At 37.1% G+C, this 16558-nt stretch overlaps 1 protein-coding gene across 1 annotated transcript in view; it reads right to left on the bottom strand.

The window, feature by feature from the left end:
- Positions 1-239: 239 nt before the first annotated feature.
- ZCWPW2 (zinc finger, CW type with PWWP domain 2) overlaps positions 240-16558 on the bottom strand; it is a 68285-nt gene continuing 51966 nt past the window's right edge. Inside the window, exons 7-10 of the mRNA XM_014549229.1 lie at positions 13263-13321; positions 11645-11712; positions 4071-4195; positions 240-827 (exon numbers count right to left, since the gene is read on the bottom strand). Coding sequence (XP_014404715.1) covers positions 666-827; positions 4071-4195; positions 11645-11712; positions 13263-13321 — 414 coding nt within the window. The 3' untranslated portion in view covers positions 240-665. The remainder of the gene's footprint in view (positions 828-4070; positions 4196-11644; positions 11713-13262; positions 13322-16558) is intronic.

Here is a 16558-nt window from a genome sequence, read left to right as displayed (position 1 = left end):
TTGTTTTATAGTGAATATGTTTAACTCATCTGTCTAGATTTTTAACTACATTTGACCATCCCCATTTCCAGATTTACTGATTCAATGGAAAAGGGTCCTGAATTCTGATCTTCCAAAGATCCCCAACAGAGTATTAGCCAAATTTGAGCACTGTGGTTGAAATAATTATTTCCAATATAATAAGGCAATTTAACATTTTTGCTTTTTAAGAAAAGCTCCAACTCTATTATATAGCCATTTTTACATTTTCTTTTATTTTGTAATATCTTAATTCTACTACAAATACACATTCTCTCAACATATTAGATTTGAATTATCTGTAAGAAACATAATAAATTTGTCAGCTACCTTAACATCCATATTTGAATAAAGGGCTTAAATAACCATTGAAAAGCATGTATTTGTGCAGTAAGTTTCACAACCCATTTTAAACTTAGGGCAAACAAGAAAAACAAACTACAAACATTAGGGTTTCTTAAATTCTTAAATTGTAACACTAACTTAAATATCATTTGATTGGACCTCAAAACAATGTGTACCCTCAAAATATAAAGTAGGACGTTATTACAAATATCAACTTTGGTATAATACATACCTATTTCACTAAACATTTTAAGTTTTTGACTTTGTTTTTATAATTACCTTTTGAAAATATTTATAATGCCCTATAATTCAGATATCAAAGCATCGATTTCATTAAACTTGTTAGTTATATTTTCAATACATTCCCCAGCTTTTAATTTTATCCCGTCAATTATAACATAGTCATCTTCACAGTGGTTTTCAAATGGACTGCTTGCAGAAGTGTCAGGGCCCCACTGAGGCAACTGTAAAAATAACCACACAATTCATCAGTACTACTAAACTGTATCTGAAGACTAGGTTCAGTTATTTGAACAAAACATAAAGTAATTGGTAAGTCTTGAACCACAGCAGTTACACAAAGTTTTCTGTTATGGTGGTGGTCAAAAAATGATCCCTATGTATAGTATAATGTATAGTAAATGTTACTATAAAACTTAGGTCTTGTCTGTTTCCCAACACTACACTTTTAGTTTTAATTTTATATTTTGAAAAAATTGGATCATTTTAATTCTGTGAGTTTTCTATATTTGTTTACTTTTAAAACTATTATTATAGGGAATACAACTTAAAGCTATTTTAGTCACATTTTCTGTGGTCATCTTCTCACAAGCATCTGCATTCCTCACAAACAGTGATAGTTTTCTTAAGCTTGTTTAGACAGGACACTGGTAAAAACAATGCAAACATACCCATACATGGGAGATTTATAACTTCAAGGTTCATTCGAGTTAACTTCCCAGGAAATTCAAGGAAAAAATGTAAATAAGTATTTTCATATATCAAAAATATACTATAATATAAATAATTATTAAGTAAATGGTTTTCTTTGTAAATGGATTATCTAATTTATAAATTACTCAGATGGATTTTATAAAAATCTGAAATGAATCCCCTCCCATTGCTTGCCAAGTCAGGACATGTCGACCTGTGTTAATATTAGCTAAAGAAAATAATCAGGAAGGTGACTCCACTGAGGAAAATAATCTAAGTATTTCAATGACAAATAGAAATAAATTCTGATTTTCCATATGTATGCAGTTTTCATGTTGCTACTCTCATCCATTAGTATAGATGCTTGTGAGAAATCAACTTGAAAACTCATGTGAAGTGAATGATGAAAACATCATCAAATTTACAACTTTGAAAATAGCTCAGACAATATTTGCTCAGAGTATGAACATGCTCAGAACTTTAAAATTATCAGGTGGTTCTTTTGGTGGATTAGCTTATAAGAGGCCACTTTTTCCAAAAAACAAAATGCAGCTCCCATTTTATGTGGGAAAGGAAGGAAGGGAGGGAGGGAGGGAGGGAGGGAGAGAGGAAGAAAAGAAACCCCTGAGGTGATCACTTCTTTGCGTTTAAAGTGGAAATCACTCCAGCTTTGATCATTGGTTTCATTGCTATTCTCCTTGCTTAAAAGTGAACAAGGCCCTAAATATCCTGAGCCTGGTGTGAATGCCAGACGTACAAAGCTCAGTGTGGAGAGTAGCTTATAAACCAGTCGGCAGGAGGCCTTCCCCTGCCTGCCAGCGAGTTAAAATGGTTAATCTTTACAATTCCTAAATGCCTTTTGAAAGCATATAATATTACAAGAATCTAAAACAAAAAGCAAGCTCTTGCCTGGTGATGTATTAAAACTATGTATTTTACCTGAAGAAATAAAAATCAGAAGTAATTTTCTGTTTTATCAAGTTACTAGTTATAATGGCAAAACAGAAGCCAATTCTGTGACTGTAAAAGCTCCAGGACATCTCTATAAAAATCAACCTGGCTGTTTTTTGAAAAGACAAACTGCAAAGACTGAAAACACATTGTACAGAACCATATGGTGCTTAAACAAAACACACATTTGCTAGAAAAGAAAAATGTACAGTAATCTATAATAAAAGGATAACATGCTAATTAGACCAGACGTCCTTCCTGACAAAGCCGGGTCAGAGGGAAGCCAGCCTGGGTCCTGGGTGCTGGAGGGAAGCCGGTGCCGGCAGCCGGGGGAAGGAAGGCCTACTCTTGCACAAATTTTCGTGCATCGGGCCTCTAGTTAAATATAAGATACATCACCAATCTATAGATCTTGTTCTATAAAAGGTGAGATACAGAAAACAAGTTTTTTGAAAAAGGGAACTCTAAATGGAAAAATAGCATTTTCAACTGATTAAGAAAACCACCATGTTTTTCAACTCAGTAAGAGTTTTTAACATTAATTTTACATATTTTTAACACACTGATCTCCTTAATTGTAAATTCTGTACATTCTCTTGATTTCTAAATCAATAAAGGAGGTGTTTAAGAATCTTCTTTATTGTTGTTGAAGTTATGAATAAAATCATGCAATTGGGCAGTCTTCCAAAGTGTGTATACAATATTTTCATTTTGGGGGGATGAATAGTTAAAGTGAGAATGTGGGGAAAGAGATAAAGTAAAGATATCTTTTCACTCATTCTCTCTAGTGACCGCCATTGCCATTTCTCACCTGTAGTAACAACTAACCTTAGATGTCACTACGTGGAGCACTTTTCCCAGTTTGTCTTATTTAACCCTCCAAACAATCCTCTGAGGCAAGTGATGAGCAACTTTGCCAAATTACACAAGTCGTCAATGGCAAGACCAGGGCCGGGACGCAGGCATTATATTCTAGAGTCAGTGCTCCTAACCACTGTGCTCTGGACTCCAGGCCCACTACCTATCTAAATGATTGAATGAGAGAATGAATAACGCCATAAGGATACCTGACTCCTCGCTGCCATTCTCCTTCCTAACCACTCAGGGAACAGCTATGCTGCCTGTGGAAGGGGCTGCCTTATGACTTATTTTTTTCACTCCTACCACAAAGCTGCTCTGTATTAATGACCTGGGAGTTAAGTAAGACAAACCAGGAAAAGATACATGGAGCTCATGTGCTGAGCAGTTTATCAACCAATTTAAATTTCTGTTGTCATATATAAGTATTAAATAAAGTTAAGGACACATGGCCTTTCTCAGCCCAACATGTTGGCCAAAAGGAAAAAAAGGACAAGTCTAGATATGAATGGTGAAACGTATTTCAATAAAAGATTCTACCCTCATATTTTAATAATGGAGCCTGTCCCTATAGAAGCTATCCCTCTGCATGAAATAGAGAGGGCAGATTTCCCCAGCTGCTCTAACCCCAGCGCCCCTCCTGACTGTGGAGACGGGTAGTGCGGAGGAGGCCTCTTTAGTAGCATTCCATTCACTACATCAAGCCCCTTCCATCTCTCTTCTATTTCAACCTCAAAGATCTGAAACAAAAAGAGCACCTCTGCTGAAACTCAGGTATTTTTTCAAAGACTGATAGGTCTATTCTGATTTCTCAACAGGCTACTAGTTTACCATTCAGCTCATGATAATCAAGGGCTCAAATTTGAGAAGTGAGAAAGGTTTTCCATATACTTAAAATGTCCACCCAGGAACAATCTCTGCCATGTAAAAAATTTGAAGTTGTTACTTATAACTATTAATATTACCTCTTCTCCTGTATTTATTTCCTCCCCACGTTCCTCTTCGGGATCATCCGGTGTTGCTGTGGGTTCTAGAGCTTGCTGTAGCATTTGCTCCAGTTCTTTTAGTAAAACTTCTGTCTCAGAGACAACTAAAGAAACATAATTAATATAGTAAAACATGCTACATCTTAATTCAATCTAATTCCTAATCTTAGCCATCACAAAAGAGGAAATCTTCCAAATGTTACAAGAAAAGAAATAATATTTTGTATAAATTTCACATATGCCCTCTACTTGATACAAAATTATTATAGATTTCAAGGTGAATATTTTGCAATTATTCCTTGAAAAAAGTAGATGACATTTTTGCTATGTGTTAAGTACCCCAAAACAACAAAAGCTCACTAAAATGTTGTGTGCTTTTTTTGAATCAGGAGCCAAGGACACTAACCTAAATTATGTTATTAATAGACCAGGGGTCAGCAAACTTTTCCTGTGAAAGGCCAGAGAGTATATTTCAGGCTTTGTGGGCCAGATGGTCTCTGTCACAACTACTCAATTCTGCTGCAGTAGTGCAAACCATAGACATGTACACAAACAAATGAGAGGGGCTATGTTCCAATAAAATTTCATTTACGAAAACAGGCAGCCAACGGTAGGACTGAGGGCCACAGTTTACCAATCTCTGCAATAAACTATTAAAATTACTCTTTAAAAGGGAGCCATATGATTAAGTGGCTAGGCTAGACACAGGCTAGTCTATTCCTAATCCCAATATCAACACATCTTAATTGCCTAATCTGATATTTTTTAAAAACACACTTAAAAGTTTTGTGTGTGTATGCTACTGTGACAGGAATATATTAAGTTGGCAAAAAAAAAAAATCTGATAATTCACTGAACTTGCTGAGATAAAACAATACCCCCCAAAGAAATAAACACCTATTATAACTCTATAGACTCAACTACTGATTAACAATATGCAACTGAATTTCTGATTTAAGTTAAAAAAAGCATTCTCATTTGCTATGGAGTCTTGTTGAGGTAATGATCAAGGAAAGAAGGCCATGTGGAGCCTGCTGTCCTGCACAAGAGACAGATGGAGCACCTGAGAAGTCCTTCCAAAGGCAACATGATTCAAAGAGAAAGGCCATGAATACACATCCCATCCCCTTCCACTCTAGTTACAAAAATCTGACATACCACTTCCTATTATCCACTGTTCCTTGGCAGACCACCACAAATCACACTAATAGAACAGCTGAAAGTTTATGGAACATAAAAATAGACCCAGCAAGATACACACTTTAGAGCTCAAATATTATCATTGAATACAGAAGCAAGGTGTTCCCAGCAACAGCATTAATTTTTACTGTAACTGTTGAATGCATTTAAATTTTTTTTTATTAATACTGTTTAGGAAAAGTGAGATATATATATCCATATGAGATTATAGCCACACGTGCGCGCACGCACAAACGTAAAATGAGCATGCTGTAAGGTAAAAAACAAAAATTATGTGAAAAGTTTGATGCATTGTTTCCTTTTCTCGATTTCAAAAGAAGCCATACTTTATTTCCATCTTTGTTGATAATTTTCTCTTATCTATTATTTGTAAGAAAGAAATTTTAAAATTCTGCTAAAACACTGTTTATTAAATAATGGTGTTAAATAAGATTATGGAAGATTATTAAATAGAAAGTTTTCCTTCCCTGGTTGTTCCTATAGTACTGAAAAAACAATTTTTAGTTTACATTTTTCACATTCCAATTTTTAATTATTTTATTTTTTAGAGAGGAAGAACAGGGGGGAGAGAGAGAGAGAGAGAGAGAGAGAGAGACAGAAAGAGAGAGAGAGAGAGAGAGAGATGAAAGAAAATATCGATCAGCTGCCTTCTGCATGCTCCCTTTCCAGGGATTGAGCCCACAACACGGGCATATACCCTGACTGGGAATCAAACAGGCTACCTTTCATTGCATGGGATGACGCTTAACCAACTGAGCTACACCGGCCAAGGCACATTATAATTTTGTCTACAAAAGAAATTTTTCTATCAACATTTACTGCTTTCCCCAATTTCCTTTATATTAAATCAACAAATATTTATTCTGTGCCTACTAAGGGCCAGGGACTCAAGAGAACAGGTCTAGACCAATAAGACTTCCTGGCCCTCATGTCTTCACAGCCAATCTTAGGTTTTCTCAAAACAGCTTGAAAACAGCATTCTGATAAGCCATTCCACACTTTAGGACCAGTTCCTATGTTCAAAAATAAAACAAGCAAAAACTTTAATTGATATGTTAGTTTCATCCACATAGATCTGTGTTCTAGGGTAACTGCTAAAGCCTAAGAACATGAAGTCTGAACTATTACATTCTAGAACGATGGTATCCAAATTTTGATGGGCATAAGAATCACCTGGAAAGTTTATCTAAAAATATGAAAGCAACCCTATGTCCAGAATTTTCTAGAGGAATGTACATTTTTGCTGAAGCAATTTTGTTAATGAAATTGACCTCTATATATGACAAACTTTTCACTTAGTAACCTGTTACTTAACAGACCACTATTTGTGGTTACTTTACACTGATTCTTCAGTCCTACTTACAGGTGTTGTGTTTTCCTGCTTTACATTCTGAATCTAAGGCTATTGACACTGACATTTAATGCATGGTTGAGAAGATGGATTTTGAGCTATGCTGTAAAGGAAAAATGGCACAAAAACATCTTTATATTTCTAAAGCTATGCTAAAATACAATCAATTTATGATAATGAATGTCAGTGCTGAATGGCATTGTAGGCTCTCTGTTTTCAAGTGATCTGGAAAAATACGTACACTGCTTTTTGAACAAGGGTAGATAAAGTAATGGATGACTTCATAACTCAACCAGGGTTCATAATACCAACTTGACAGATGTCAAATCCTGTTTCCAGAGCCACGGGAGCTTTGCTTTTCTAAATAGGTATTCCTATTTTGTGAACTGATAGAGTTCAAAAATAATTCTCAAGAAAGAGCAGTTACTGTAATCTACAAACTAGGTTATCAAAATTGGTCAATGATAGTTTCCAAAGATAGAGACAGAATGAATGCCTTTGCTGATTGCATGACCAATCATCTTCTATCAATACTGATTATCCTGTAGTTTCCCTGACTTCTTTGAATTTGTTGTTCAGAGAAAAGTGATAGCATTACAGCTGCTCCATCACTCAGAGAAAGTGAAAAAGAAATCTCATGCTGAAGTCCACATCTGGCTTTTAAAAATGAAGTTTTGTAAAATAAATCAAATTGTTTTTCCATTCTCAATGAGAAATGCTGTTTGTCTCAATATATCAGTCATTATTTTAAAAGCTTTCAAATGTATATTTATGGAGTTTTCTTTCAACTCTACTTCTCTATTAAATGTTTAAAGAAGCTGTTTCCATCCTATATAAAGAGGCTATTGGTTGGGTCACCCCAAAGCTGGCACTAAAAAATATCATCCTATTAATAAAAGCCTAATATGCTAAGTGTCCAGTCATCTGGTCGGCCGTTCAACAAATCAAAGTGTAATATGTTAATGATAAGCTAAGGCCGCTCAACCACTCACTATGACGTGCACTGACCACCAGGGGGCAGACACTCTGACTGGTAGGTTAGCTTGCTGCTGGCATCTGGCCGATTGGGACTGAGCAAGATGGGCCGGACACACCCTGGAGCCCTCCCACGGTCTCTACCCAGCTGGCCACCTCCCGCATCCCTCCCCAGCCCAAATCATGCACCAGTGATGCCCCTCAGCCTGGCCTATGCCCTCTCACAATCTGGGACCGCTTGGGGGATGTCAGAGAGCCTGTTTTGGCCCAAGGCAAAACGACCAGTCACTATGACGCACACTGACCACCAGGGGGCAGACTCTCAATGCAGGAGCTTTCCCCTGGTGGTCAGTGCATTCCCACTGAGGGAGTGCTGCTCAGGCAGAAGCCAGGCTCATGACTGGCAAGTGCAGCAGCGGTGGTGGGAGCCTCCCCCACTTCCGTGGGGAGCGGGCCTAAGCCAGCAGTCAGACATCCCTTGAGGGCTCCCAAACTGTGAGAGGGTGCAGGCCTGGCTGAGGGAACCCCCCTGAGTGCACGAATTTCGTGCAACTGGGCCTCTAGTGTTAAATAAATTTGCAGGGACATTTCAATAAGGACGTTTAGAAGGCATTCTTACAGAAAACTTGATTTTGTTTTTATTTTGAGTAACCACAAACACTCCTCTGTCTGCTTACAATGAATATAGAGATGAGTAAAATACAGGGTGAAATGTAATGGAGAAGACAGCATCATTCCTGGAGACACAAACAGAAATTGGAAGCACAAGGCTTTGTACAAGGGGCATGAAGACCAATCATATCTTACCAAGAGGTAAGATTTGTCTTGAGTAGTAAGATATCACCTCTCTCCTTGTCACCCCTTCAAGCTCCAAGCTCTTCATGCTCTTGCTTGGACTCACCCCATGATGCAGACCTTTCCTATATTAACATCCCCTTCCATGCTTACATGTCCCAAGTCAATTATGAATATACCATTTGCTCATTTAACAATGAATGCTAATAGATTATTAGTTTGCCCTGGGTAATTATTAATATGTCAATATCTTATTTAATCAAACTTTTATAGACTGTCTATTCACCCAAAAGAAATGAGCTATTTACCAACAGAAAATAATGATACAATTTGAAAAATGATAAAAACTCAAAGATTAAAAGAAATAAAAATCAATTCATTAAAGGGGATACTAATGGCAATAATTACATTTTAAAATGGTTAGACCAGTAGTTGTACCAGTGGTGTACATTTTAAAAAATAGCTTTAAGGCTCCTGGTACTTAAAGCAACCAAAGAAATAGCTGCACACTTTGATTAATTTTAAGAAAAATGTGACCCTAGAAAAGTCATGTAACCTCTTAAGTGCCTCAGTTTTCTCATCAATAAGATGGGAGATATAATATCTACTTTATCAACCTCATACAGATCTCATAAGGGTCAAACTAATACATAAAATACTTAGAAGAGTGAAGATATATAGAAATTGTTATAAGTATTGGTTTTCATTGCTATTATTATTGCTATTTATATTTCATCATCATAGATACATTTTCTTATCCCTAAACACTGGGGAAAATCAATTACAGGGATAATACAAATATAGGGTGGGGCAAAAATAGGTTTATAGTTGCTCATATGGAAAATAATACAATAATTAATAAATAACAATACAAGAATAAACTCTTTTCACATACTCACAACTGCAAACCTACTTTTGCCCCACCTATAATACATGATGATATTCCTGGTATCAATTTTCCAAAAAATACAGACATGTTCCACAAACAGTTATATCTTACATTAAATCTTTACATAGTGGTGGGTATACAGTTTAAATTATTTAATGATTCCTCAGCTTTTTCTTGACTATTCTGTCCTTTTGCCTCACAAGAATTAATTTATTGCCAGAAACAGTCCTTTCCATGTTGGATAAGCCAGATTTCACTGCATCTCTTGATTACAGATGAAGAAACTGATAGTTGGAGAGTAGCTGCACTTAATTAGTTCTCCTCCTGATCTCTAAGGCGTGTGTGAGGGTGACAATTGGTAGAGAATCTATATATATAAAAAGTCAGCGACCAGAACGCAGTAAGGACTAGAACAACCCATCACTATGACACCCACTGCGGCTAGCGAACCCGCCCGATGGGGGGGTGGGGATGCAGGCCAATCTCACGCGGCCCCTCCCCCCAGCCAGCCTGGCCCTATCGGCCCAATCGGGGTGGGCCTGCCAGCCAACCTCCCACCATCTCCTCCTCCCCCCGACAGGCCCGGCCCCGATCCTCCCCAATTGGGGATGGGCCGGCCAGACCCCACCCATGCACAAATTCGTGCACTGGGCCTCTAGTAACTTCATAAAAGAACAGCAAATCTGGAGTAGTAGACTAATAGGAAAGATGGTCCAAAAAGTAGGGCTTGCAGAGATTCCAGAAGAAGATGGTATAATTTTCCTGTATTACTTGATCTAGGGTTGATTCTGCCTTAAGAATACATGTGAGATATTGGAGGCTTGCATTTAGGGATCCATAGAAATATAGGTAGCAGGTAAAATATCGGAAGAGGGTTAAACTACTATTAAATAATTACTCTCTCAATATGTAGACAGCTCTTGCAAAGAAAACTGTAGGCTAGATGTTTCTGCTCTTCAGATGTTCAAATGAGATGGAGGAGTAAAACACAGATTAGGCTATTTTAACAATTAACCATTGAGACTTTTAAAGCCACACAGAATGTGAGACTCCTGAAAAGGCTTCCCTTCCCATGGATAACTCCTGAGATGAATTCCCTTGCTTACACGGAAGAGTCACTTCCTGTCAATGAGCTCCTGGCTGCACTGGGTTTCTTGTGCAGTACCCCTTGCAAGTTCGAGGGTAGAAGGATCCCAGCGATGGAGCCCTCAGCTGTGGTGCCAGGTCTTCCTAGTGGAAACTCAGTCAGGGATAAGCTACAGGAATATTTGAACTGATCTTGTGAGGCAAAGGGACAAAATAGCCAAAAAGGGCATCTTAATTAAAAGGAAAGAAGCAGCCAAATAAGAAGAGATAGAAACAATAGAATTTTGTAGTAGTTTAGGAGAAGAATAAAGGATTAAAAGTAACAATAACTATCCCAACCTTTCTCTGCCTGTTTTTCTTTCTTTCAATGAGACTATAAATAAGTGACTATTTAGCTAATTGAAACACAGTGCCATTGGATCTGGGGGTGGCTACTAGTGAAAGGGAGGACGGCATGAATAACTTCTGGGGGTTTACTGTGCTTTGAAACCTCTGTAAGGCTGCCTAAGTTCCATCTTGCAAATAAGCATTTGCCTGCTTTTCAAGACACAAAAATGTACAAAGGGTAAAGCACTTTTGAAATTAAAACCTTCTCCCTGCATTCCACATTCACCTACTGTGTTCTAATACCAACGGCTATTCAGCTGGGAGCCCCAGGCTGCCACTTTTCTTCCTTCTCTCCCTTTGGCACTTCACTCCATTTGGAATGGAGAGGTCTGAACTGAAATGTATTTTTGCTGATATTTCTTCCCACAACTGCTGGTACTTTATTTTAAAAAAAGTTATTTCCAGAAACAGTCTTCTCCATGTTGGATAAGCCGGTTTTCACTGCATCTCTTGATTACAGATGAAGAAACTGATAGTTGGAGAGGTAAAGTAGCTGCACATGATTAGCTCTCCTCCTGATCTCTAAGGTGTGTGTGTGTATTAGGGGGGAGGGACAATTGGTAGAGAATAACTTCATAAAGGAACAGCAAATCTAGAGCAGTAGACTAATAGGAAAGATGGTCCAAAAAGGAGGGCTTGCAGAGATTCCAGAAGATGGTACATGCTAAAAACAGAGAACTTTTAATTCAAAGGAACAGAAATTTAAAGACAATTGAAAAGCCCTAGAATATAAATCAATACTCAAAATAACCCACTAATGTTTCTCAGATATGTATATATGTACATTATTTTTCTTCAAAGGACTACAACTATATTTGGTAGTATTAAATAGAAGTAAAGGAGCTAAAAGTAGGACAGGCCTTCACATACCCATATTTTCCTTTGATAAGGCATCATCTGTACAAACATTTTCAAAACAGCATTTTAAAATAGCTTTCCTGGAAAAAAATGTGACATAGTTAGTTTCAAATAATCTGTCATGTATATTTAAATGACCATTCATATATATGCATTTGGTAATCATAAATTATGAATATATATTTACTTTAAAGTACTCTTCCTTGTTTTATACTGTAAGGCAGTATGATACAGTGAAAAACCAAAGGGAAATAGTATTGATTTGGGTTCTCTCTAGGTGAAAAGCACTAATAATCTACCAAGCACCTTACATAGGCTTTTCATGTAATCCTTCCCCCAGAAACTTACTAAGTAATTGTCAGTCCCATTGTGTAAAGAAACCGAGGCTCTGAGAAGTTGAGCAACTTGACAACATAGGTAAGTGGTTGCGCATGACGCACTAAATTCTGTCTGACTGCAAAATCCATGCTATTCCACTACATGGTGTTGCTGATTAAGAGTCAGAAAACATTTGTCCAAACACATTTTCTCTAACCATAAGATCTTTAAAAAGCCACTTAGCTTCTCTAAGCCACAAGTTCTTCACCTTTTAAATGGAGATGACTGTGGTACTCTGCCTACCTATTTTGATGGGGTTACTGGGAAATATAAATGAGATAAGGCATTTTTAAAGTCATTTTTAAAACTTTAATTATTCATCTTCTGAAAAAGGACTATCAGAGTTAGTCTTTGAGTAGGACTCACTTTAACACAGTACTGATTACCATTCATTAAAAATAAATAAATAAACAAACAATGGCTGGTTCAATGATAAACACTAACATTTGTCATCAGTGCTTATTAGTTCACTAGAGGCCTGGTGCATGAAATTCGTGCACGGTGGAGGGGGGGATCCCTCAGCCCGGCCTGCACCCTCTCCAATCCGGGACCCCTTGGGGGATGTCCGACTGTTGGTTTAGGCCCGATCCCACAGGGACTGCTGGCTCTTAACTGCTTGCCTGCCCCATTGCCTGATGGCCCCTAACCCCTCTGCCTGCCTGATAGCCCCTAACCACCTCTGCCTGCCAGATCGCCCCTAACTGCCTCTGCCTCAACCCTGCACCCAGAACCCGGGCTTCCCTCCCTCTGGCCAGCTGCAGGCACCCGGGACCTGGGGCGGCTTTGCCCAGGCTGGCCACAGGCACTTAGAACTGGGGGTGGGCAGCTTTGCCCAGGCCACAGCTGCCGGTGCCCGGGACCACAGGTGGGCGGCTTCTCCTGGGCCCAGCTTTGTCAGGAAGGACATCCGAAAGACGTCTGGTCTAATTAGCATATTACCGTTTTATTAGTCTAGATTATAAAGACATGTTTCTGGTTCCCATGACGTATTTTAAACTGAAAACCTGCTTCTCATCTAGTTGCTCACATTATATTAAAAGTCCTGGTTCAACATTTTTTTATAAACACCAAACTTTCTCCATACTTCTAAAACTACTACTTATCATTTTATTAATTCTTTTAGAAAATTTTAAACCCAATTGTCTCTCTAGAGAAACAGAATCAAGAGCCAGGGGGAAATGCCATATAATAAGTAAACCCAATATATATTTCAATTTTATTATAATACTTTTTAATTAAAAAGAAAACATACCTCTTCCTTTTTCTGAATTTGGGCTTTTTCGTTTCAGTATTATTTTTGGAAACTGGCAACTGTAAATAACAACAAAAAAGATGAGACAATTCATATGGGACTGGATGAGCTCAGTAAAATAGTGGATCCTATATGGGCCCAGTAGTTTAGCCCATAGCCCTGAACAACACCTTAGGTCATTGGTCAGCAAACTCATTAATCAACAGAGCCAAATATCAACAGTACAACGATTGAAATTTCTTTTGAGAGCCAAATTTTTTAAACTTAAACTATATAGATAGGTACATTGTTATTAACTTAATTAGGGTACTCCTAAGGCTTAGGAAGAGCCACAACAAGGGGCCAAAGAGCCGCATGTGGCTCGTGAGCCGCAGTTTGCCAACCACGGCCCTAGGTCAACTCTATGTCAATCAACTTCACAGTCCCTGCAATTGCACTGATCTGCTCAACTTCCAGGAATGGTAGGCTGATTCAGATGAATATTACCCCCTGCATCCAGGTTTGTCACCTTCACATACACATAAAAATACTAAGTAAAACAACTTTTTAAGTCTTAATACATATATGACCATTAAAGAAAGGAAAATAAATATGTATGTGCCAGAAACATGAGGAATGCAACACCATATAGGTGGGAACTGGCATGGTGAAGGCCACAAGGAATTTGTACCAGGATAGGGCACAAAGGACTTGGGACTGGGGTTTTAATGATTCAGCAAAGATACAATGAAGAATGTGGAGAAATTAGAACCTTCATACATCGCTGAGAATGTGAAATGGTGGAGCCACTTTGGAATACAGTTTGACAGTTCTTCAAATGCTAAGTGTAGAGTTACCCTATGATCTAGCAATTCCACTGCTAGTTATATACCCAAGAGAAATAAAAACATGTCCACACAGAAATTGTACATGAACATTCATAACATCATGATTGATAATAGCCAGAAAGTAGGAACAACCCAAATGTCCATCAGTAGATAGATAATATGTGGTATAGTCATACAATAGAATATTATTCAGTCTTTAAAAATAATGAAGTAAAGACACATGATACAATATGGATGAATCTTGAAAACATTATGCTAAGTGAAAGGTCAGAAATGTCAGAAACAAAAGGCCACATGTCTGATTCCATTTGTCAGACACATCCAGAAAAGGCATATCCATAAAGACAGAAGTAGATTAGTAGTTCCCAGGGACTTTGGAGAGGAGAGAAATGGGCAGTGACTGCTAATGAGTATGTGGTTTCCTTCTGGGGTAATGAAAACATGTTCTAAAATTAGGTAGTGGTATTGTTTTACCCAACTGTATCTATACTAAAATTCAATGAATTGTAAGAGTGAATAAATTATATCTCAACAAAGGTATAATTATAAAAAATTAGTGACAGAAAAATTGAAAGGAGATAGAATATACTATATCAATAACTATTAACAAAAGGAACCCAACGTAGCAATATTGCTGTTAGAAAAAAGCAGGTGTTAAGGCAAAAACCATAATCAGGGATAAAAGGGTTATTAGTCAATGCTAAAAAAATCCACCCAGAAAGTACAATAGTCCTGAACCTGTATGTACCTAAAATCTTAGCCTTAAGATATAAAAAGCAAAACAAAAGTAGAAACTGATGAATCTACAGTTAAAATAAGATATTTTAATTTACTTCTCATAAAAATTATAAAGCAAACACAAATTAGTGAAGAAATAGGAGAATTCAACAAAACAAATAATAAATTTAATAAACACATATCAAACCTGGCACTGATTAATTATAGAATATATATTGTTTTCAAGCCTAAGAAATTTGCAAATTTGATCACCTATTGAGTCACAAAGGAAGTCTCAAAAATATTAAAATAATTTCTATCTTATAGACCATATTCACTGACTAAAATGCAATAAAATAAGAAATCAAAACCCAAAATATAGCTGAATAAATTTATAATCAAATTATAGATATAGAAGAACTCACATTTTCCCATGGACCTTCCTATGATAAAAGTTATGATCTATGTCAGGATATGGTCTCATATTTTAATTATTTGTATTCAAGACTTATCTTCTCTCTACGGCAGTGATGGCGAACCTTTTGAGCTCGGCGTGTCAGCATTTTGAAAAACCCTAACTTAACTCTGGTGCCGTGTCACATATAGAAATTTTTTTATATTTGCAACCATAGTAAAACAAAGACTTATATTTTTGATATTTATTTTATATATTTAAATGCCATTTAACAAAGAGAAATCAACCAAAAAAATGAGTTCACGTGTCACCTCTGACACGCGTGTCATAGGTTCGCCATCACTACTCTAGGGTAATGCACTTTGTCTCCATGTCACATCTTGCATACTGTAGGTGCACATGAAGTGCATGTGGAATAAATTAATGAATAATTGTTGGGAGAAAGATAGGATAAAGACATATCAGCATAGAGAAGAAATGGAGTCGATGTTACTGTCCATTCTCTACTGCCATTGTTGGTGACTTGGGCATTTAAACAATTCATTCCATTTATCCTCAGCTTCTAAGACAGCTCTGCAACTTTCACCTCAATATATTCGTTGGTTCCTTTTATTTGTCTTTTCACTTTAACTTACTAAAGTGATACTTTCTTAGCCTGCTTTGTTGAATTCTTTCAGTTTTACTGATCTTTTAATGTTGAATCAAGTATTTGAACTACAAAGATAGGAATAACTTTTTTAAAATTTACTATATGTTTAGCAGTTAGCAGAGTGACATTCACATTATACATTCAAAAGCATTAACTATGAAATGAAGACTGAATTTAATAATTCCTCAAGGTATTATTAAACAACTTAAATAACTTAATAATTACTCAAGGGAAGTTTGTATGAAATACTCATGTGGCTGAAAACTAAGTAATTATTCTTCTTTTTGTGATCTTCAATCTCAAGGAGTAATTCAATTTTTTTTCATTTTTTTTCCAGGACTGGAAATATAAATATATATATTTCACACACACACACACACACACACACCCACACACACTGAGTGGCCAGATTATTATGACCGCCCCATCAGTACTTCGTTGGGCCACCTTTTGCCTTCAATACTGTGGCGGTTCTTCTTGGCATTGATTCCACTAGATGTCGAAAGGTGATGCGAGGAATCTGACACCATGCCTGATAAATAGCACTATCAGTTCTGTGAGATTTGATGGTTGTGGAACAAGCTGCCTGATGGCTCTTTTAACTTCGTTCCACAAATGCTCAATTGGATTGAGATCTGATGATTGTGGGGACCACCTAAGCAAGGTAAAGTCTCTCTCATGTTCTTGA

The sequence above is a fragment of the Myotis brandtii genome, unplaced genomic scaffold (assembly GCF_000412655.1).
Source record: "Myotis brandtii unplaced genomic scaffold, ASM41265v1 scaffold54, whole genome shotgun sequence".
Taxonomy (NCBI): domain Eukaryota; kingdom Metazoa; phylum Chordata; class Mammalia; order Chiroptera; family Vespertilionidae; genus Myotis; species Myotis brandtii.
The sequence above is the reverse complement of the archived record's forward strand: the minus strand, read 5'-3'. Positions and strand labels throughout refer to the sequence as shown.